The sequence below is a fragment of the Mytilus edulis genome, chromosome 2 (genome assembly GCF_963676685.1).
Source record: "Mytilus edulis chromosome 2, xbMytEdul2.2, whole genome shotgun sequence".
Classification (NCBI taxonomy): Eukaryota; Metazoa; Mollusca; class Bivalvia; order Mytilida; family Mytilidae; genus Mytilus; species Mytilus edulis.
The window spans coordinates 69190308-69214911 of NC_092345.1; the positions used below are offsets into that span (position 1 = coordinate 69190308).

General features: G+C 34.1%; 1 protein-coding gene across 3 annotated transcripts in view; it reads left to right on the top strand.

Moving 5' to 3' along the window:
- Positions 1-24604, top strand: part of LOC139512766 (uncharacterized) — a 107841-nt gene that overhangs the window by 28389 nt on the left and 54848 nt on the right. For all 3 annotated transcript variants that reach the window (XM_071300653.1, XM_071300654.1, XM_071300656.1), the window contains 8 exons: positions 224-385; positions 3599-3686; positions 11255-11410; positions 12410-12601; positions 12969-13066; positions 13906-14078; positions 14658-14782; positions 15218-15316. In XM_071300653.1, the coding sequence (XP_071156754.1) occupies positions 224-385; positions 3599-3686; positions 11255-11410; positions 12410-12601; positions 12969-13066; positions 13906-14078; positions 14658-14782; positions 15218-15316 (1093 nt within the window). The remainder of the gene's footprint in view (positions 1-223; positions 386-3598; positions 3687-11254; positions 11411-12409; positions 12602-12968; positions 13067-13905; positions 14079-14657; positions 14783-15217; positions 15317-24604) is intronic.

A 24604-nucleotide genomic window follows, 5' to 3' on the forward strand; every position in this document is an offset into this window, starting at 1 on the left:
ACTTTTGTGACATGGTAATAAATTGTTACCCTGAAGGCAAGACCTCAGAATGCTTTTGCAGCAAAGACTGTTTTATTTAAAAGTTTGGATGGATTATTATAAATCGAAAGAAGTCAAATCATACATGTTTGTTATATTTTGTCTCTATAGCCTAAAACTCTCAAATTTGTTTTATGTTCACAATATTTGTATCTTTTGATATCAAAATCACTTTATGTTTTAGGTAAACTATAGTGTGACAGTTGCGAATTTTGAAAAAGAAGCTTACAGGAATGCCAGCATGTACGATTGGAAAAACTTCAAAAATGAGACTTTAAAAAGATTATTTACAAAGATCACCGATATAGGAACTAGTGCACTGGAAGATAAGGAAAAGCTACATGATGTAAGTACAGGTCAATTGTATTGTGATACATTGAACTATTGATTATGGTGGATATATAGGTTTTAAACAATCATTGTAATCATTGTATATGAGTTTAATGTAATTATTATGCTCAGCTTTGGGCACTGTGATTAGCAATAAAAATTATTCTATTCTATATGAACCACCCTGTCTGTCTGTCATCTGTAGTTTGAGTTTGTGATTACATCAGTTTAAGAAAAATTTCAAATGATATTTCAATGACATTTGGTAAGCTTATATGTTAAACGAATCTTTTTTCATGTAGATTATTTGGCCCCACTCCATCAGTAATGCATAATGATTTTTTCAGTTTAAATGTTACCTTAGCAAAGCATGTCTCTCTATCAACATTGTATTTCCTTAACCCTTACCATGCGGTGACCGTCATATGACGGGCGTACCCAATTAACCGTTATTTGGCTCCAATGGCGTTCCATACTTTTAGAAGTCCACTTTATGATACTTATTTTAAAAGTTATGGATGTTCCATCAACCTGAGGCTATCCATATTCACGTTTCTCATGTATAAGTAGCATTTTGAGCACAAATACGGACTTGGAAAATTGAAATTGGCTAAAACTCGGTTTTCTGGAGGGGTGGGCTTCACATCTGTATCTTACACAGGAAGTTCAGAGGCATAAAACTTGCACAAATAGTGCAAACCCACGGCCATATAACTACTGATCGTTATTATAATTGAAATACGCATAGGAAACAACTACTTCCGGTTTTGGGTCCATTTGAAGTCAAAAATCGGGAAAAATCGTGAAATTCAGTATTTTTGGTCCAAATGACCTTCTGTAGACTGCTGAACCAAGATCAGATTCACTCCGACCTAACAACTGCTGGGGTCAATTCGTTAACTAGGGTCAACTCTACATGCAGGCTACAGCTGGATACCTTTACCAGCATCCCTGGGTCTTCTTGGTCAAGAGAAAGAACGAAAAATAGGCAAAATTGACACTTTTTGCACCTGATGACCCAATTTGGGGAAAATTCCCGCCCACCCACCCCCGCCTCCTCACCCCGACCACCCCACCCCGTGATCACCTATATTAGATTTAAAGGAATCAATATGCTACAGCAACAGGGCTAAGCTCATTTGCATATAATTTGCATATTTTTGCAAATAAACGAAAATTAGACATTTTCTGAAAACAATTCAGCATGGTAAGGGTTAAGGCCCTTGGTAGTAGAAACCAATTTTTGTCCAGTTTTAGCTCAAATTTGGATGTTTTTTCATCTTATTATGGGTCAGAACGGGTCAGGAAGGCCTCCAGATACAGGGATAAGTTCAAAAACGCTTAAAAAAATATTATATTTTTTTAAGTTTGTTAACCCTTACCATGCGGTGACCGTCATATGACGGGCGTACCCAATTAACCGTTATTTGGCTCCAATGGCGTTCCATACTTTTAGAAGTCCACTTTATGAAACTTATTTTAAAAGTTATGGATGTTCCGTCAACCTGAGGCTATCCATATTCACGTTTCTCATGTATAAGTAGCATTTTGAGCACAAATACGGACTTGGAAAATTGAAATTGGCTAAAACTCGGTTTTCTGGAGGGGTGGGCGTCACATCTGTATCTTACACAAGAAGTTCAGAGGCATAAAACTTGCACAAATAGTGCAAACCCACGGCCATATAACTACTGATCGTTATTATAATTGAAATACGCGTAGGAAACAACTACTTCCGGTTTTGGGTCCATTTGAAGTCAAAAATCGGGAAAAATCGTGAAATTCAGTATTTTTGGTCCAAATGACCTTCTGTAGACTGCTGAACCAAGATCAGATTCACTCCGACCTAACAACTGCTGGGGTCAATTCGTTAACTAGGGTCCACTCTACATGCAGGCTACAGCTGGATACCTTTACCAGCATCCCTGGGTCTTCTTGGTCAAGAGAAAGAACGAAAAATAGGCAAAATTGACGCTTTTTGCACCTGATGACCCAATTTGGGGAAATTCCCGCCCACCCACCCCCGCTTCCTCACCCTGACCACCCCACCCTGTGATCACCTATATTAGATTTAAAGGAATCAATATGCTACAGCAACAGGGCTAAGCTCATTTGCATATAATTTGCATATTTTTGCAAATAAACGAAAATTAGACATTTTCTGAAAACAATTCAGCATGGTAAGGGTTAAGGCCCTTGGTAGTAGAAACCAATTTTTGTCCAGTTTTAGCTCAAATTTGGATGTTTTTTCATCTTATTATGGGTCAGAACGGGTCAGGAAGGCCTCCAGATACAAGGATAAGTTCAAAAACGCTTTAAAAAAAATATTATATTTTTTTGAGTTTGTTAATTAACCCTTACCATGCGGTGACCGTCATATGACGGGCGTACCCAATTAACCGTTATTTGGCTCCAATGGCGTTCCATACTTTTAGAAGTCCACTTTATGATACTTATTTTAAAAGTTATGGATGTTCCGTCAACCTGAGGCTATCCATATTCACGTTTCTCATGTATAAGTAGCATTTTGAGCACAAATACGGACTTGGAAAATTGAAATTGGCTAAAACTCGGTTTTCTGGAGGGGTGGGCTTCACATCTGTATCTTACACAAGAAGTTCAGAGGCATAAAACTTGCACAAATAGTGCAAACCCACGGCCATATAACTACTGATCGTTATTATAATTGAAATACGCATAGAAAACAACTACTTCCGGTTTTGGGTCCATTTGAAGTCAAAAATCGGGAAAAATCGTGAAATTCAGTATTTTTGGTCCAAATGACCTTCTGTAGACTGCTGAACCAAGATCAGATTCACTCCGACCTAACAACTGCTGGGGTCAATTCGTTAACTAGGGTCCACTCTACATGCAGGCTACAGCTGGATACCTTTACCAGCATCCCTGGGTCTTCTTGGTCAAGAGAAAGAACGAAAATAGGCAAAATTGACGCTTTTTGCACCTGATGACCCAATTTGGGGCAAATTCCCGCCCACCCACCACTCAGCATGGTAAGGGTTAATGTCCAATGACAAATATTTCTTATACAGATCAAGAGAATTTAACTAATTTAAAACCCATTTGTGGATTCTTTTAAGTGGGTAAGCAATTTATTTTTTAAGAATTTCAGGTAAATCAACAACAAAAATTATTGTTCACTAGGATGTTTTGTGATTTATAAAGAAGTAATTGTACCTTTATTAGCTCAATTTGATAAATTTGTTTTCAGCTGAGTAATGTTGTAGCCAACATGGAATCAATTTATAGTAAAGCCAATGTATGTTTGTCTGATGGGAATTGTCACCAGATAGAACCAGGTTAGTAAAGCCAATGTATGTTTGTCTGATGGGAATTGTCACCAGATAGAACCAGGTAATATTTCCTGACTGATATATAAGCATACAAAGCAGGTGAACAATTGCAATTCGTAACACTTGTTTTTTATACCCCACACAATTGCGGAGGGTAAAATGTTTTTGACCTGTCTGTTCATCTGTCAGTCTGTCCGTCAGTCTGTCCATCAGTCCGTCTGTCAGTCCTGTTACTTGTCATCGCAACTCCTCTCAAACCACACAACAGAATTTCACGAAACCTTTTTTAGATAATAAGGACATAATATGTAGATGTGCATATCGACAGGAAATTACGATTCAATATTTTTCCTTATTTGCTTTAATGTACTACTGCAACAGTTTGTCATTGCAACTCCTCTGAAACCACACAACAGAATTTCATGAAACTTTGTCGATAATAAGGACATACTTGGTAGATGTGCATATAGACAGGAAATTACAATTCAATTTTTTTCCCAGGAGTTACGCCCCTTTGAACTTATTTGCTTTAATGTACTACTGCAACAGTTCGCCATCGCAACTTCTCTAAAACCATACAACAGAATTTCATGAAACTTTGTAGATAATAAGGACCTACTATGTAGATGTGCATATCGACAGGAAATAACGATTCCATTTTTTTAGCTCACCTGTCCCGAAGGGACAAGTGAGCTTATGCCATCACTTGGCGTCCGTTGTCGTCCGTCGTCTGTCGTCCGTCGTCTGTCGTCGTCTGTCGTCGTAAACTATTTCAAGAATCTTCTCCTCTGAAACTACTGGGCCAAATACTTTCAAACTTTAACTGAATGTTCCTTAGGGTATCTAATTTATAAATTGTATCCGAAGTTTTGATCTATCAACAAACATGGTCGCCATTGCTAAAAATAGAACATAGGGGTCAAATGCAGTTTTTGGCTTATAACTCAAAAACCAAAGCATTTAGAGCAAATCTGACATGGGGTAATATTGTTTATCAGGTCAAGATCTATCTGCCCTGAAATTTTCAGATGAATCAGACAACCCGTTGTTGGGTTGCTGCCCCTGAATTGGTAATTTTAAGGAAATTTTGCTGTTTTTGGTTATTATCTTGAATATTATTATAGATAGAGATAAACTGTAAACAGGAATAATGTTCAGCAAAGCAAGATTTACAAATAAGTCAACATGACGGAAATGGTCAGTTGATCCCTTTAGGAGTTATTGCCCTTTATAGTCAATTTTTAACCATTTTTCGTAAATATTAGTAATCTTTTACAAAAATCTTCTCCTCTGAAACTACTGGGCCAAATACTTCCAAACTTTAATTGAATGTTCCTTAGGGTATGTAGTTTGTAAATTGTATCCGAAGTTATGATCTATTAACAAACATGGTCGCCATTGCTAAAAATAGAACATAGGGGTCAAATGCAGTTTTTGGCTTATAACTCAAAAACCAAAGCATTTACAGCAAATCTGACGTTGGGTAATATTGTTTATCAGGTCAAGATCTATCTGCCCTGAAATTTTCAGATGAATCAGACAACCTGTTGTTGAGTTGCTGCCCCTGAATTGGTAATTTTAAGGAAATTTTGCTGTTTTTGGTTATTATCTTGAATATTATTATAGATAGAAATAAACTGTAAACAGGAATAATGTACAGCAAAGTAAGATTTACAAATAAGTCAACATGACGGAAATGGTCAGTTGACCCCTTTAGGAGTTATTGCCCTTTATAGTCAATTTTTAACCATTTTTAGGCAGTTAAGCTGCCTTATGCGAGCACCCTGGATTTTGGTTCCCCCCTGGGAATTTTTGAAAAAGTGCCATTTCTCTGATCTGGCAGGTCTGGTAGATTCTTTATAACTAATTAGACATTTTTTTCACACTTTTTGTTATGAAAATCAATAAATATAAGGAAAATTACCTTAAATGATCGTCGATTTTCCCAAAACAATTGATGTTCCCCATTTGAAAAAGTGCTAATTAAAAAGTTAAGCATAGCTTTTTATCGTCTGTGCTTTTGATGAAGATGTAAGTGAGCTATTGTAAGAATAATTTCATTGCCGAAAATGTTTGTAATGAAGGCATTAAAATTTGCCAAATGGCGCATGGATATAATTTTGCGGCTATTTTTAATCAGTGACGCCGTTGAATTTGGTGGATTCCATCCCAATAAAGGTAAATATTTAAAAGCATTGTCTTACTTCCTCTCTGTATAAGTCTTGAATTTGTAAGAATACTTGATTATTTTATTTCTACATTGTATGAAGATATGTATTTTATTTAATTATTTAATGCAAACTGATGTTATTATTATTTGTCATCGTGTCTCTCCGTACTTGATATGTATCGTGGAAACCCCCAAACATTATACTTGATCAGGGCCTTTGCAATTTTAATCGGGACCTCATTTGAATACATATTTTTAGATTTTGTCGATGTCAAGGTCATTTCTAGATGGTTTCCTTCATCGTGTTTTAGTTAAGGCTTTGGTGTTACAGACTGCTACATGTGCTTTGATATAGCCAAAGGCGCTTAAAAAATATTAAGATTACTACTTTATCAATAACTTACTAATGGACAGCATTATTTCACTTCAAAAGTATATAATTGTAAAATATTAAGTACGAAATTTGTGACGCTTCCCAAGCCGTAATTGATTTGGATTTACAAGCACTTTTCATTTTCCGGATATTTAGCATTCGTGAAATTTTCAAGAATCATAACTTTTCGTTTCCTTCAGCAACTTGATACTGGTAAACCACTTTTCTATGAAATTACTGTGAAATAAAACTCCCATGGTACGAAAAGAAGCCTGTAGAAGGTAACGTTGTGCGTTACGAAGTTACGTTTTTAACAAGTTACAAACAGTATTTTTCTTAATTCCTACATCAATTATTTATAGAACAGATATATTATTTTATTATAACATTGGCAATGGATGACAGCGAATCCGTGATCAAGATATTTCACTAACAATTTCAAATAAAATTGGAATGAAAATGGGGAATGTGCTAAAAAGACAACAACACGACCAAAGAGTAGTCCAAAAAATTATGACGTCTTGAAAGGCTATTATAATTTTTTTCTTTGACGCCTTACGTCGAAGTAAGGCGTCAAAGAAAAAAATTATAATAGCCTTTCAAGACGTCATAATTATTTGGACTAGACCAAAGAGCTGAGAACAGCCGAAGGCCACCAAATGGTCTTCAATGCAGCGAGAAACTCTCAAACATGAAGGCTTGCTTCAATTGACCCTAAACAAAAGTTACTAGTTCAATGATTATGGAGTTCATGTCATACTAAACTTAAGTTAGAATTATACACAAGAATCTATAATTGAAAATCACACAAGCCGACTAACAAAGGCCAGACGATCCTGACTTGGGACCCTAGAGAATTAAAGCATAACAAATGTAATTATAAGGGCCTCAATGAACATGAACATGGACAAAACTAATACATAAAGATTTTAGACGTGAATATATAAAAAAAGAAGATGTGGTATGATTGTCAATGAGACAACTGTCCACAAGAGACCAAAATGACACAGACATTATCAACTATAGGTCACCGTGCAGCCTTCGACAATGAGCAAAGCCCATACCCCATATAAAAGGCCCCAATAAGACAATGTAAAACAAGAAAACAAGAAAACTAACGGCCTTATTTATATAAAAAAAATGAACGAAAAACAAATATGTAACACATAAACAAACGATTACCACTGAATTACAGGCTCCTGACTTGGGACAGGCACAAACGTAAATAATGTGGCGGGTTTGAACATGTTAGCGGGATCCCAACCCTCCCCTAACCTGGGACAATGGTATAACAGTACAACATGAGAACGAACTATAAAAATCAGTTGAAAAAGGTTAACTCATTAGATGAACAAAAATGACATGAAGCCTTTATGCCACATTGTATATGAAAAATTTTTAAAGCAATAATGAATATTATACCTATTTGTATTTGTTTTTATTTCAGCTTGATTCCAATCTTTTGCAATGGCTAATACAAGAAGAGGCAAGGCATACATGTACATGTATATGTACAATACATGATTCTCTGTAGCAACTGGATTGTCTATTCACCCCTATAGTTCCACAACAACAATGAAACTCTAGACTACTACATGTACGATGTTATGAAGATATTTACATATACCTACATGTACATCTACATATATGATCAATTTTGAAGATTGTTTTTGCCAGGTGTAATCATGTCAACTAATACAAAAAGTTTTGATTCAGCTTTCTGACAGGAATTATTTATAAACTTGCAAGCAGTTACAACAAATGAATATTATTAATTGAGATAAAAATTAAGCTCATTTGGACAGTGAAGTGATTTTGACGCGTATTGAAGTAGACATTAAACATGTTAAACGTTTCAAATTGATATCAAATTATGTGTAAATGCGGCATTGATTTATTTAAGAAATTAAGAATAAAGAAATATTAAAAAAAGATGGACAAAATATTTGTATTAAATTTGTTGGAATTTTTGTCTTGCCAAAGATGACAGAGTCAAAAAGAGAGGCATACATGTATATATAGTTGTGTTGTTTTGTCAGAATGGTCAGCATCAACAATGTATTACAAAAATGTAGTTTGTGATTGTGTGATTAGGTCTAGTTTATGGGAGGTCAATGATATTTGGTACGCAGTTGTGTTAGCATAGGTATATCTCATTACCTTATTACCAGAATATTTAGCCCCACCCCCTTTGTCATAGTCAATTGACTCTGAAACTTAGTTTACATGTATTAGTTTTTGATTAGGTCAGTTATTGAGGAACCACTAGTGAATGGTCAATGATATTTGGTGTGCAGTTGTATAAACTTTGTCACTTTCAATTTCTATTGAGGATATTTGACCCTGCCCCCTAAATTATTCTCTTTTTACTTGGAAACTTGCGTTACTTTGAAAATTCATAAAGCTTTTGATTATTTTACTATGAAGGAAACCAATCGTCGTAAGTCAATGATGATTGCCATGTAGGTGAAGAAGCATTAGTACATTTCAGTTCCATAGAGGATATTTGGTCCTTACCCCTCGGTCATATACATGATCTATTGACTTTGACTATAATTATGTTAGTTTAAGATACCAGTAATCTATGTGTTAGAGTTTGTTTAAAGGGGAAAAGTTATGAAAAGTCAATGTTATTTGGTAAGCAGTTGTATAAGTGTTGGCACATCTTATTTCCATAGGGATTGTTCAGTCATGGATCATTGTCTGAATATATTTTACATGTTAATGCATTTCTATTTTAATTGTATTATTTGTATTATCAAAATAACAAATAGGCAAAACATGTCTCTGTATTAAAAGCTGATTATAGATAAGACATGTACAATTATTATAAAGATAAGAATATATGGAATGATAGCCAATGCATCATAATGAGACAACTATATATATATCCACCAAAATAAATGAAGAAAGTAAGCAATTATAGTTAGGCAACCATACAGGCTTCAAAAAGTGTTGTATCATTGCTAGGCCATTATAACAACATAGCATTTATTGTAATATAACTTGCAAGAAAATTACACCACTTAAGATAGTTTCAGCTATGATTTGATGATTGTGCATACAATGTAGGCGCACCAACTGATGCAACTAAAACTGCTAATATGGCATATTCATACTATAGAATATAGTTGAATTAAACCATACACCACTGCTGGACCCCATTATTGAAATTATTAATCTGATAAGAATAATCCTTCATGCAGCTTGTAACTTTTAGCAAAACCTACATGTATACTGCATAGTAAGCTTTAAAAGACCAGGAAATTACAAATGTAAAACAATAAAACTACAGCAGCCTGATTTATGTACAAAACAATTATGAAAAATGGATATGATATACAGCAACAATTACAAAATTACTCCATAGGGGTCCTCAATATGGACAGGCACAATTTTAAGTCTTCCCTTACATGTGACAATGTACAGTATGTGCATAATCGCAGATATTAGATATTAAAAGAAATAATTGGACATAACTTTTAAAAGTGGCAGGATTGGATAGTTAAAATTTAGGGTACAAACATTATTCAATACTTGAGAAATAGCCAAGATAATATTTTCACCAATTTTTCAACAATATTTGTCTTAACTTCTGCCAAGTTTGCCTCTCCTTTTTTTTACTTAACTGCCTACAGCGCCTTTGGTGCTTTGATTCGTAAATCTTAGTAATCTTTTACAAAAATCTTCTCCTCTGAAACTACTGGGCCAAATACTTCCAAACTTTGACTGAATGTTCCTTAGGGTATCTAGTTTGTAAATTGTATCCGAAGTTATGATCTATCAACAAACATGGTCGCCATTGCTAAAAATAGAACATAGGGGTCAAATGCAGTTTTTGGCTTATAACTCAAAAACCAAAGCATTTAGAGCAAATCTGACGTTGGGTAATATTGTTTATCAGGTCAAGATCTATCTGCCCTGAAATTTTCAGATGAATCAGACAACCTGTTGTTGGGTTGCTGCCCCTGAATTGGTAATTTTAAGGAAATTTTGCGGTTTTTGGTTATTATCTTGAATATTATTATAGATAGAGATAAACTGTAAACAGGAATAATGTTCAGCAAAGTAAGATTTACAAATAAGTCAACATGACGGAAATGGTCAGTTGACCCCTTTAGGAGTTATTGCCCTTTATAGTCAATTTTTAACCATTTTTCGTAAATCTTAGTAATCTTTTACAAAAATCTTCTCCTCTGAAACTACTGGGCCAAATACTTCCAAACTTTGACTGAATGTTCCTTAGGGTATCTAGTTTGTAAATTGTATCCGAAGTTATGATCTATCAACAAACATGGTCGCCATTGCTAAAAATAGAACATAGGGGTCAAATGCAAAAGATAGAAATAAACTGTAAACAGCAATAATGTTCAGCAAAGTAAGATCTTCAATGAAGTCAATTTGACCAAAATTGTCAATTGACCCCTTAAGGAGTTATTGCCCTTTAAAGACTTTTTTCACAATTTGTTCATCATGTTGACTTACTTTAAAAAATCTTCTCCTTTGAAACTGCTGTATCAATTTCAGCCAAACTTAGGCTAAATGAGTTTCAGAGTATCTAGTATAAATTTTATATTTTATTTCCTTGTATGTCAAGAAACATAGCTCCTATGGCTAAAATAGAACATAGGAGAAAATGATTATTTTTTTTGGCTTTTGAAGAAAATAGGACGATCCAAAAAACATTTAAATAAATTGAAAATCCAAAATAATCATTGATGAGAGATTTAACCAAAAGAATTAAGGTGAGCGATTCAGGCTCTTGAGAGCCTCTTGTTTTCTTATACAATTTTCTTTTCTTACACTTATTTAATTTCTCCAATGACAATGTGGGGACGTGGGGTATGTGAGCACTCTCACTAAGGTTCTTTAATATTTCTAGAAAAATGTTTCACCCAAAACTTTATTCTTTTAAATTGGTCAGAAATTAAAGCACACTACTTTGAAGAAAATGAAGAAATACCAGGGTAATTGGTTAATGAAAATGAGATACATTAATAATAATAATATTTTTTTTTTAAAATTTATTAGGTCTGACAAGACTTTTAACTTCCAGTGGTAATACATCTAAACATTATCATCTGTTATCTGAGGCTTGGCAGAAATGGAGGGATAATACAGGAAAGAAAATGAAAGCAGATTACCAGAAAATGGTTGAAATTAGCAATGAAGCAATCAATGCATTAGGTAATATAGAGGCAATACTTAGTGCCGGTGTACAAACCTTTTACTAAGATCCATGTCTATGTGTGCAACACCTACAAAACAATCAGAAATAGTTTGACTCGTATATCATCTTTACATTTTTTGATACATTTAAAGTCATAAGAAACGAGTGACCGGTGAAAAATAATGTTATTCCAATTCTTGAACCTATGCAATTAAACATCATAAACTTGGTCTTCTGTTCATGATTTTATCATTTTTTTGCATAGATTTCTATAATCGTCAATTTTTTTTCAATCGGTCAGTGTTGTGAAAATATGGCAGGTAATTAAAGTTTGTGTTTTGAAGCCGAAGTTTAAAGATTATCACCTGTTTGTCAACAATCAACAAAAAAGCATGGATATTGATCACGTGTTCAACATGTACATTCAGATAATAGTTTATTTTAAGGACATCCATGCATATTGCTATTACAGGATTTTTACGAGATGGGTTACACTGAGGACACTTTGCATACCGAAAATATGTTGGGGAATTGCGGGGAAGCAATTAAAATAAAGTAAACTTCTTCTAAATATGAACAAATTAAAGAATTTTTTTCAGAAAAAAAGTATATGTACATCAGTTTTGTAATGAAAACTATCCATTGAGTTATAAAATACATATGCATTATTTTTTTTAATTTGAGGTTTCTTATGACTTTAATAAACAAATGGATGTTAGTTTAAATCAATATCTCTACTATATGGTATTCATGTTTATCACTTTCTAAAGAAATTTTCCTTTGATCTTACTTACTGATAATTTCCTTTCACACTAGAGTGATATAAAAAATTATTGCTAGAAGTAAGATCTCACGTGCAGTTGTCAATGAAATTTACAACATTGTCATAGGTATTGGTCATCTCAACTCAATTGCTTTTCTCACTTTCGCAATACTGGCTCAAGGGAGAAAGTCCATCTCCTTGAGATGACCAATGATAATCAATAAGTACATACAGTGCATGTTTTATATTTCAGGCTATAACAACACTGGAGATTATTGGAGATCGGGATATGAAACATCAACTTTCAGACAAGATTTGGAAAATCTATTACAAGAGTTATCTCCCTTATATGAAAATTTACATGCATATGTAAGAAGGAAATTAAAGCAGAGATATGGTGCCCAATATTTCCCTCAATCAGGACACATACCAGCACATTTATTTGGTAAACACAATGAATAATATTCTTGACAATTTGTTATTGTGAAATCTATTTGAAGCTTAAAGCATGTGAGAGTTTATGATGATGCAAAATTTTGATTAAACGAAATATGTGATTTAGGATGTTTAAATGACTTGCAGAAACTATAAAACAGTTTTTTTTTGTGTAATATGCCTGAAAAAAATAAATAAAGAGGTTACACAGCTATTTAGATATATCTACTATTTTGAATAAAAATTAATTCATATAATTTCATATACAAAATAATTTTAATCTTGGACAATGAAATTTGTAATGCCATTAAACTATGGAGAAATTGATCTGGAATTAATGTAATTTCATAACAAATTTTGAACTGTTTTATTTTCAGGAAATATGTGGGCCCAGCAGTGGAATAACATTTATGATACACTTATACCTTTTGAAGGTAAAGCAGGGATAGATGTTACACCTGTATTAAAACAACAGGTAAACATCTATTATACTTTTCAATAAAATCATGTCTGGTAAATCTGTGGTTGATGAAATCCCTATCCTGACTTGCCAGGTGTTGGTTCAATGGAGTATATTTTCTTTTTGTACGTTGACCTTTTGATTTTTCATGATCCACTGTTGCAAACCACACTATACCAACAATCAGATGTACAATGAATCTTTTAATAATAGAAAATTACACAGAGGAAACTAGGGAAACCCAATGACTAAATCTAGGGGGATGTCATTGAACATTCAGGACATGATCAAAAGTGATAAGTGAAACAAGGGAAGCATTTTCTAGAATCTCAAATAAGAAGTGTATTTTCTATGTAAGGAACAACCCTTAATCTGTTCTGATGTGAAATAAGAGATACTGGAAACCAACTTATTTTCGCGGAAACTTTATTTGGTATTTGACCCTTTCTAGACCTCTTCACAGCTTTTTAATTTTATGATTTTCTAACTAATTTTGTGTGTTTTAATAAGGAAACAACCAAATTTTACATATTCACGACAATTTATTTTCAAGTTATTTTTCTACTCGCGAAAGTCGTGAATATAAGTTGGTTTACAGTATACTATTGAAATCAAAAGGTTCAATATCTAGTCTCAAGGTTGCTTTGTGCATTGTATACTCTGTTATACCGTATATGTAAATAATTCATCAAGGGAAGTAAGAATTTTTTTATGCAGATTCTCTATTTAAAAGAAAAGATTTTAAAAAAATCAGACATATTGCCATTAAACATACTTCTGATATTGATACTTATTTATATTGAATACTTATGGCAAATATATCATATTCACTCATTTAACATTTTATATTTTAGAATAAAACAGCATTAGACCTGTTTAAAATTGCAGAGGAGTTTTTTGTTTCACTAGGATTAAAGAAAATGCCTGAGACGTTTTGGAACAAGTCCATGATTACTAAACCTACAGATGGCAGAGAGGTGGTGTGCCATGCATCAGCCTGGGATTTCTATAATCAAAAAGATTTTAGGTAAATGTTTAAAAAATCATAAGAAGTCATCTTTACAAGATTTTATTTTTCACAGTAAGATGCAGTAAGCATATTGTATCTACACAAAGAGTTGATTTCCAGTAATACCTTTATAGACAAACATAAATGCCACTCTTACCATATCTTCTTATATCTATGACTCACCTCTCCTTTTTATCATATTTGCTTCAATTTCTTACCATTTATGATGGATGCATGAATATTTATGGATGAGAATTGGTATTTTCAGAATTTATATCTTTTTAGAAATGCTTTTAAACTTAAATGTTCACAAAAATGTCCAAACTGTTCCATTATTGTGAAGTGCACTTTTCATTCAATCAGAAAATTTTAGTAAGCTCTTATAAATAACTACCAGTTTACAGATTGGAATTTTTTACTATTACAAATACCAAATTTCCATTTCATTGTATAATATGAAGTCTGACATCGGGGCATACTAATAATCCCACAGTAAAACAACATCATGGCCATGCACTTTATTTAAATGAGTAAACTTATGAACATTTATGTGATATTTTACACATATATTTCTATTTTTCTTTCTTATGAAATCAGGATCAAAATGTGCACAGACATTAACATGGAGGACTTGATAACTATCCATCATGAGATGGGACATATACAGTACTACCTACAGTATAAAGATTTACCAGTGCCATTTAGAAGGGGTGCTAACTCTGGTTAGTACATCTGGGTTACATATTCTAAACATATTATATCTTTTTCTTTCTTGATAATAATTTATTATTGATGAGTTGAAAAAATAAATTAACCTTTTTATATTTTGTGTGTCTGCAGCACTTCTCTGGATTAACCTATAGCCCTCAGCCGATGCTCAAACCTTAACTAATGAAAGCCATGAATGCATAAATATGCTGCAACATGAGAATATCTTGACCTTAAAGTACCTCAACATAATTACCAAATTCATATAAGCTCAACTTTGCCTGAGTGAGTTTGAACACTACTTTTCATGAATTTATTTTAAACTTGAATATTAACAGAACTAAATAAACAAGTTCTTGTAATTGTTTCTTTCAGAAAGAAGATGTAAATTGGGTTGATTATTATTTTATACTTTTTATGCCATATATTTCTGTATGATGATATTTCAGGTTTCCATGAAGCTGTAGGAGATGTACTTGCCCTGTCTGTGGCCACACCTAAACATCTGAACAAGATTGGATTACTGGATAAAGTGGAGAACGACAATGGTATCAAATATATATAAATATACATTAGTGACACATCTCCATTAATCTTAATAGGGAGTGAACATGGATGCCACTGTACCCTCGCAGCTTTCGAGGAGTTCTTTGGATAACGGAGGCATTTACGACTACGTACATACATACATACATCACTATTTATAACACATTTTAGCAAATATTCCAAAGTTGTTTTGAGAATTGCTGAACTCAATTTAAACAAATATTGCAAAAAAAGTTGTTTGTACAGTTCTTTCCAAGTAGTATAGGTTCAGGGCCTTGGATCATAAAAAAATGTCAGGGCATTTATTAATAAACAAATTGACATGACAACCAATTTTAATTGCACCATCAATTTTGTCTGTTGGTGGTGACTGTGGTTTATTCAAAAGCCAAAAACGAAAGTAGAATATTGTCGACTCAGCCACAAATAAATAACATTTCCAAATGATTTATGTATCCAACTTCAGTTTTCAAAAAAGAGAAAATCAGAGGATGTATCAATTTTCTGTCAATGCTTGAGAATTAATTATATTGTATGATTTAAATACTAGTAACAGTCTTTGGTCAGTTTGGAGAACTTGAAAAGGGGTGTAGTTATGCAAAATAAATCGATCAAGATTTCTAACAGTATCGGTTATAAAAATAAAACTCCTTTAAAAAGCAAATGAATTTTTAGCATAAGGTGAAGAAAATAAAAAATAAACCATCACATATTAAAAACAAAATGAAATTTCTTTGAGATTTTTTTTCTTTTCTTTAATTTCATACATAAATTTTCCCTTGTATTTATACAAAGTTTATTAACATCACTTTTTAGGCCAGGTGAGCTTTTCCCATCACTTTGCGTCCGGCGTCGTTGTTAACTTTTACAAAAATCTTCTCCTCTGAAACTGCTGGGCCAAATTAAACCAAACTTGTCCACAATCATCATTGGGGTATCTAGTTTTAAAAATGTGTCCGGTGACCCGGTCAACCAACCAAGATGGCTGCCATGGCTAAAAATAGAACATGGGGGTAAAATGCAGTTTTTGGCTTATAACTCAAAAACCAAAGCATTTAGAGCAAATCTGACATGGGTAAAATTGTTTATCAGGTCAAAATCTATCTGCCCTGAAATTTTCAGATGAATCGGACAACCTGTTGTTGGGTTGCTGTCCCTGAATTGGTAATTTTAAGGAAATTTTACTGTTTTTAGCTCACCTGGCCCAAAGGGCCAAGTGAGCTTTTCTCATCACTTTGCGTCCGTCGTCCGTCGTCGTCCGGCGTTAGCTTTTACAAAAATCTTCTCCTCTGAAACTACTGGCCCAAATCAAACAAAACTTGGCCACAATCATCATTGGGGTATCTAGTTTAAAAAATGTGTGGCGTGACCCGGTCAACCAACCAAGATGGCCGCCACGGCTAAAAATAGAACATAGGGGTAAAATGCAGTTTTTGGCTTATAACTCAAAAACCAAAGCATTTAGAGCAAATCTGACATGGATAAAATGTTTATCAGGTCAAGATCTATCTGCCCTAAAATTTTCAGATGAATCGGTCAATCGGTTGTTGGGTTGCTGCCCCTGAATTGGTAATTTTGAGGAAATTTTGCTGTTTTTGGTTATTATCTTGAATATTATTATAGATAGAGATAAACTGTAAACAGCAATAATGTTCAGCAAAGTAAGATCTACAAATAAGTCAACATGACCAAAATGGTCAGTTGACCCGTTTAGGAGTTATTGCCCTTTATAGTCAATTTTTAACCATTTTTCGTTAATTAAAGTAATCTTTTACAAAAATCTTCTCCTCTGAAACTACTGGGCCAAATTAATCCAAACTTGGCCACAATCATCTTTGGGGTATCTAGTTTAAAAAATGTGTGGCGTGACCTGGTCAACCAACCAAGATGGCCGTCACGGCTAAAAATAGAACAAAAGGGTAAAATGCAGTTTTTGGCTTATAACTCAAAAACCAAAGCATTTTGAGGAAACCTGACATGGGATAAAAATGTTTATCAGGTCAAGATCTATCTGCCCTGAAATTTTCAGATGAATCGGTCAATCGGTTGTTGGGTTGCTGCCCCTGAATTGGTAATTTTGAGGAAATTTTGCAGTTTTTAGCTCACCTGGCCCGAAGGGCCAAGTGAGCTTTTCCCATCACTTTGCGTCCGGCGTCCGTCGTCCGGCGTCGTCCGTCGTCGTTAACTTTTACAAAAATCTTCTCCTCTGAAATTACTGGGCCAAATTAAACCAAACTTGGCCACAATCATCATTGGGGTATGTAGTTTAAAAAATGTGTGGCGTGACTCGGCCAACCAACCAAGATGGCCGCCATGGTTAAAAATAGAACATAGGGGTAAAATGCATTTTTTGGCTTGTAACTCAAAAACCAAAGCATTTAGAGCAAATCTGACATGGGGTAAAATTGTTTAGCAGGTCAAGATCTATCTGCCCTGAAATTTTCAGATGAATCGGACAACCCGTTGTTGGGTTGCTGCCCCTGAATTGATAATTTTAAGGAAATTTTACTGTTTTTAGCTCACCTGGCCCAAAGGGCCAAGTGAGCTTTTCTCATCACTTTGCGTCCGTCGTCCGTCGTCGTCCGGCGTTAGCTTTTACAAAAATCTTCTCCTCTGAAACTACTGGCCCAAATCAAACAAAACTTGGCCACAATCATCATTGGGGTATCTAGTTTAAAAAATGTGTGGCGTGACCCGGTCAACCAACCAAGATGGCCGCCACGGCTAAAAATAGAACATAGGGGTAAAATGCAGTTTTTGGCTTATAACTCAAAAACCAAAGCATTTAGAGCAAATCTGACATGGATAAAATGTTTATCAGGTCAAGATCTATCTGCCCTAAAATTTTCAGATGAATCGGTCAATCGGTTGTTGGGTTGCTGCCCCTGAATTGGTAATTTTGAGGAAATTTTGCTGTTTTTGGTTATTATCTTGAATATTATTATAGATAGAGATAAACTGTAAACAGCAATAATGTTCAGCAAAGTAAGATCTACAAATAAGTCAACATGACCAAAATGGTCAGTTGACCCGTTTAGGAGTTATTGCCCTTTATAGTCAATTTTTAACCATTTTTCGTTAATTAAAGTAATCTTTTACAAAAATCTTCTCCTCTGAAACTACTGGGCCAAATTAATCCAAACTTGGCCACAATCATCTTTGGGGTATCTAGTTTAAAAAATGTGTGGCGTGACCTGGTCAACCAACCAAGATGGCCGTCACGGCTAAAAATAGAACAAAAGGGTAAAATGCAGTTTTTGGCTTATAACTCAAAAACCAAAGCATTTTGAGGAAATCTGACATGGGATAAAAATGTTTATCAGGTCAAGATCTATCTGCCCTGAAATTTTCAGATGAATCGGTCAATCGGTTGTTGGGTTGCTGCCCCTGAATTGGTAATTTTGAGGAAATTTTGCAGTTTTTAGCTCACCTGGCCCGAAGGGCCAAGTGAGCTTTTCCCATCACTTTGCGTCCGGCGTCCGTCGTCCGGCGTCGTCCGTCGTCGTTAACTTTTACAAAAATCTTCTCCTCTGAAATTACTGGGCCAAATTAAACCAAACTTGGCCACAATCATCATTGGGGTATGTAGTTTAAAAAATGTGTGGCGTGACTCGGCCAACCAACCAAGATGGCCGCCATGGTTAAAAATAGAACATAGGGGTAAAATGCATTTTTTGGCTTGTAACTCAAAAACCAAAGCATTTAGAGCAAATCTGACATGGGGTAAAATTGTTTAGCAGGTCAAGATCTATCTGCCCTGAAATTTTCAGATGAATCGGACAACCCGTTGTTGGGTTGCTGCCCCTGAATTGATAATTTTAAGGAAATTTTGCTGTTTTTTGGTTATTATCTTGAATATTATTATAGATAGAGATAAACTGTTAACAGCAATAATGTTCAGCAAAGTAAGATTTACAAATAAGTCAACGTGACCGAAATGGTCAGTTGACCCCTTTAGGAGTTATTGCCCTTTTTAGTCCATTTTTAACCATTTTTCGTAAATCTTAGGTATCTTTTACAAAAATCTTCTACTCTGAAACTACTGGGACAAATTAATCCAAACTTGGCCACAATCATCATTGGGGTATGTAGTTTAAAAAATGTGTGGCGTGACCCGGCCAACCAACCAAGATGGCCGCCATGGCTAAAAATAGAACATAGGGGTAAAATGCATTTTTTGGCTTATAACTCAAAAACCAAAGCATTTAGAGCAAATCTGACAGGGTAAAATTGTTTACCAGGTCAAGATCTATCTGCCCTGAAATTTTGAGATGAATCGGACATTCTGTTGTTGGGTTACTGCCCCTGAAATGGTAATTTTAAGTAAATTTGGCTGTTTTTGGTTATTATCTTGAATAATATTATAGATAGAGTTAAACTGTAAACAGCAATAATGTTCAGCAAAGTAAGATCTACAAATAAGTCAACATGACTAAAATGGTCAGTTGACCACTTTAGGAGTTATTGCCCTTTATAGTCAATTTTTAACCATTTTTCGTAAATCTTAGTATTCTTTAAGAAAAATCTTCTCCTCTGAAACTACTGGGCCAAATTTAACCAAACTTAGCCATAATTGGGGTATCTAGTTAAAAAAATGTGTCCAGTAACTCGGCCAACAAACCGAGATGGCCGCCATGGCTAAAAATAGAACATGGGGGTAAAATGCAGTTTTTGGCTCATAACTCAAAAACCAAAGCATTAAGAGCAAATCTGACAGGAAGTAAAATTGTTGATCAGGTCACGATCTATCTGCCCTGGAATTTTCAGATGAATCGGATAATCGGTTGTTAGGTTGCTGCCCCTGAATTGGTAATTTTGAGGAAATTTTGCTGTTTTTTTTGTTATCTTGAATATTATTATAGATAGAGATAAACTGTTAACAGCAATAATGTACAGCAAAGTAAGAACTAAAAATAAGTCACTATGACCAAAATAGTCAATTGACCCCCTAAGGAGTTATTGCCCTTCATAGTCAATTTTTAACAATTTTGTTAAAATTTGAAGATTTTCAATAACATTTTCCACAGAAAGTACTGTTATAGATAGAGATAATTGTAAGCAGCAAGAATGTTTAGTAAAGTAAGATCTACAAACACATCACCATCACCAAAACACAATTTTGTCATGAATCCATCTGTGTCCATTGTTTAATATTCACAAAGACCAAGGTGAGCGACACAGGCTCTTTAGAGCCTCTAGTTGGTTATTATCTTGAATATTATTATAGATAGAGATAGACTGTAAACAGCAATAATGTTCATCAAAGTAAGATCTACAAATAAGTGTACATGACCAAAATGGTCAGTTGACCCGTTTAGGAGTTATTGCCCTTTGTAGTCAATTTTTTACCATTTTTCGAAAAATTAAAGTAATCTTTTACAAAAATCTTCTCCTCTGAAACTACTGGGCCAAATTAATTCAAACTTGGCCACAATCATCTTTAGGGTATCTCGTTTAAAAAATGTGTGGCGTGACTTGGTCAACTAACCAAGATGGCCGTCACCGCTAAAAATAGAACATAGGGGTAAAATGCAGTTTTTGGCTTATAACTCAAAAACCAAAGCATTTTGAGGAAATTTGACATGGGATAAAAATGTTTATCAGGTAAAGATCTATCTGCCCTGAAATTTTCAGATAAATCGGTCAATCGGTTGTTGGGTTGCTGCCCCTGAATTGGTAATTTTGAGGAAATTTTGCTGTTTTTGGTTATTATCTTGAATATTATTATAGATAGAGATAAATTGTAAACAGCAATAATGTTCAGCAAAGTAAGATCTACAAATAAGTCATCATGACCAAAATGGTCAGTTGACCCCTTTAGGAGTTATTGCCCTTTATAGTCAATCTTTAACCATTTTTCATAAATCTAAGTAATCTTTTACAAAATCTCCACTGAAACTACTAGGCCACAATCATCTTTGGGGTATCTAGTTTGAAAAATGTGTCCGATGACCTGGCCATTCAACCAAGATGGCCGCCACGGCTAAAAATAGAACATAGGGGTAACATGCAGTTTTTGGCTTATAACTATGAAACCAAAGCATCTAGAGCAAATCTGACAAGAACTTAAATTGTTAATCAAGTCAATATCTATCTGCCCTGAATTTTTCAGATGAATTGGACAACTGGTTGTTGGGTTGCTGCCCTCCAATTGGTAATTTTTAAAGAAATTTTGCCGTTTTTGGTTATCTTGAATACTATTATAGATAGCGATAAACTGTAAACAGCAATAATGTTCAGCAAAGTAAGATCTACAAATAAGTCAACATGACCTAAATGGTCAATTGACCCCTTAAGGAGTTATTGCCCTTTAGAGTCAATTTTTAACTATTTTCATTAATTTGGTAAATTTATGTAAATTTTTACCAAATATAGTTCTCTGTTACTAATGGGCAAAGTTCATTATAGATATAATTGTAAGAAGCAAAATCGTTCAGTAAAGTAAACACTTCAAACACATCACCATCACCAAAATACAATTTTGTCATGAATCCATTTGTGTCCTTTGTTAAATATGCACATAGACCAAGGTGAGCGACACAGGCTCTTTAGAGCCTCTAGTTCGTAAATCTTAGTAATCTATTACAAAAATCTTCTCCTCTGAAACTGCATGGCCAAATTAATCCAAACTTGGCCACAATCATCTTTGTGGTATCTAGTTTAAAAAATGTGTGGCATGACCCGGTCAACCAACCAAGATGGCCGCCACAGCTAAAAATAGAACATAGGGGTAAAATGCAGTTTTTGGCTTATAACTCAAAAACCAAGGCATTTAGAGGAAATCTGACATGGGGGTAATATTGTTTATCAGGTCAAGATCTATCTGCCCTGAAATTTTCAGATGAATCGGTCAACCTGTTGTTGGGTTGCTGCCCCTGAATTGGTAATTTTGAGGAAATTTTGCTGTTTTTGGTTATTATCTTGAATATTATTATAGATAGAGATAAACTGTACACAGCAATAATGTTCAGCAAAGTTAGATTTACAAATAAGTCAACATGACCGAAATGGTCAGTTGACCCCTTTAGGAGTTATTGCCCTTTATAGTCAATTTTTAACCATTTTTCGTAAATCTTAGTAATCTTTTACAAAAATCTTCTCCTCTGAAACTACTGGGCCAAATACTTCCAAACTTTAACTGAATGTTCCTTAGGGTATCTAGTTTGTAAATTGTATCCGAAGTTATGATCTATCAACAAACATGGTCACCATTGCTAAAAATAGAACATAGGGGTCAAATGCAGTTTTTGGCTTATAACTCAAAAACCAAAGCATTTAGAGCAAATCTGTCATGGGGTAAAATTGTTCATCAGGTAAATTAAAGTTCTATCTACCCTGTAATTTTCAGATGAATCAGACAACCTGTTGTTGGGTTGCTGCCCCTAAATTGGTAATTTTAAGGAAATTTTACTGTTTTTGGTTATTATCTTGAATATTATTATAGATAAAGATAAACTGTAAACAGCAATAATGTTCAACAAAGTAATATTTACAAATAAGTCAACATTACTGAAATGGTCAATTGACCCCCTAAGGAGTTATTGCCCTTTATAGTCAATTTTTAACAATTTTCATAAAATTTGTAAATTTTCACTAACATTTTCCACTGAAACTACTGGGCCAAGTTTATTATAGATAGAGATAATTGTAAGCAGCAAGAATGTTTAGTAAAGTAAGATCTACAAACACATCACCATCACCATAACACAATTTTGTCATGAATCCATCTCTTGCTATGTTTAATATTCACAGACACCAAGGTGAGCGACACAGGCTCTTTAGAGCCTCTAGTTGGTTATTATCTTGAATATTATTATAGATAGAGATAAACTGTAAACAGCAAGAATGTTTAGTAAAGTAAGATCTACAAACACATCACCATCACCAAAACACAATTTTGTCATGAATCCATCTGTGTCCATTGTTTAATATTCACAAAGACCAAGGTGAGCGACACAGGCTCTTTAGAGCCTCTAGTTGGTTATTATCTTGAATATTATTATAGATAGAGATAAACTGTAAACAGCAATAATGTTCAGCAAAGTAAGATTTACAAATAAGTCAACATGACAAAATGGTCAGTTGACCAATTTAGGAGTTATTGCCCTTTATAGTCAATTTTTAACCATTTTTCGTAAATCTTAGTAATCTTTTACAAAAATCTTCTCCTCTGAAACTACTGGGCCAAATTAATCCAAACTTGGCCACAATCATCATTGGGGTATCTAGTTTTAAAAATGTGTGGCGTGACCCCGCCTACCAACCAAGATGGCCGTCATGGCTAAAAATAGAACATAGGGGTAAAATGCAGTTTTTGGCTTATAACTCAAAAACCAAAGCATTTAGAGCAAATCTGACATGGGTAAAAAAAATTATCGGGTCAAGATCTATCTGCCCTGAAATTTTCAAATGAATCAGACAACATGTTGTTGGGTTGCTGTCCCTGAATTGGTAATTGTAAGGAAATTTTGCTGTTTTTGGTTATTATCTTGAATATTATTATAGATAGAGATAAACTGTAAACAGCAATAATGTACAGCAAAGTAAGACCTAAAAAGAAGTCAACATGACCAAAATGGTCAATTGACCCCTAAGGAGTTATTGCCCTTTATATAATCATATTTTTTTAACAATTTTCACAAAATTTGTAAAAATTTACTTACATTTTCCACTGTAACTACTGGGTCAAGTTCATTATAGATAGAGATAATTGTAAGCAGCAAGAATGTTCAGTAAAGTAAGATCTACAAACACATCACCATCACCAAACCACAATTTTGTCTTGAATCCATCTGTGTCCTTTGTTAAGTATTCACATAGACCAAGGTGAGCGACACAGGCTCTTTAGAGCCTCTAGTTTGTTATTATCTTGAATATTATTATAGATAGAGATAAACTGTAAACAGCAATAATGTTCAGCAAAGTAAGATCTACAAATAAGTCAACTTTACCAAAATGGTCAGTTGACCACTTTAGGAGTTATTGCCCTTTATAGTCAATTTTTAACAATTTTCTTAAAATTTGAAGATTTTCAATAACATTTTCCACAGAAAGTACTGTTATAGATAGAGATAATTGTAAGCAGCAAGAATGTTTAGTAAAGTAAGATCTACAAACACATCACCATCACCAAAATACAATTTTGTCATGAATCCACCTGTGTCCATTGTTTAAAATTCACATAGACCAAGGTGAGCGACACAGGCTCTTTAGAGCCTCTAGTTATAGAACCCAAAATCTGTTGATCTTATAAAATTGTTACCCATGAATAAAAGTAATTCTTCTGTTTG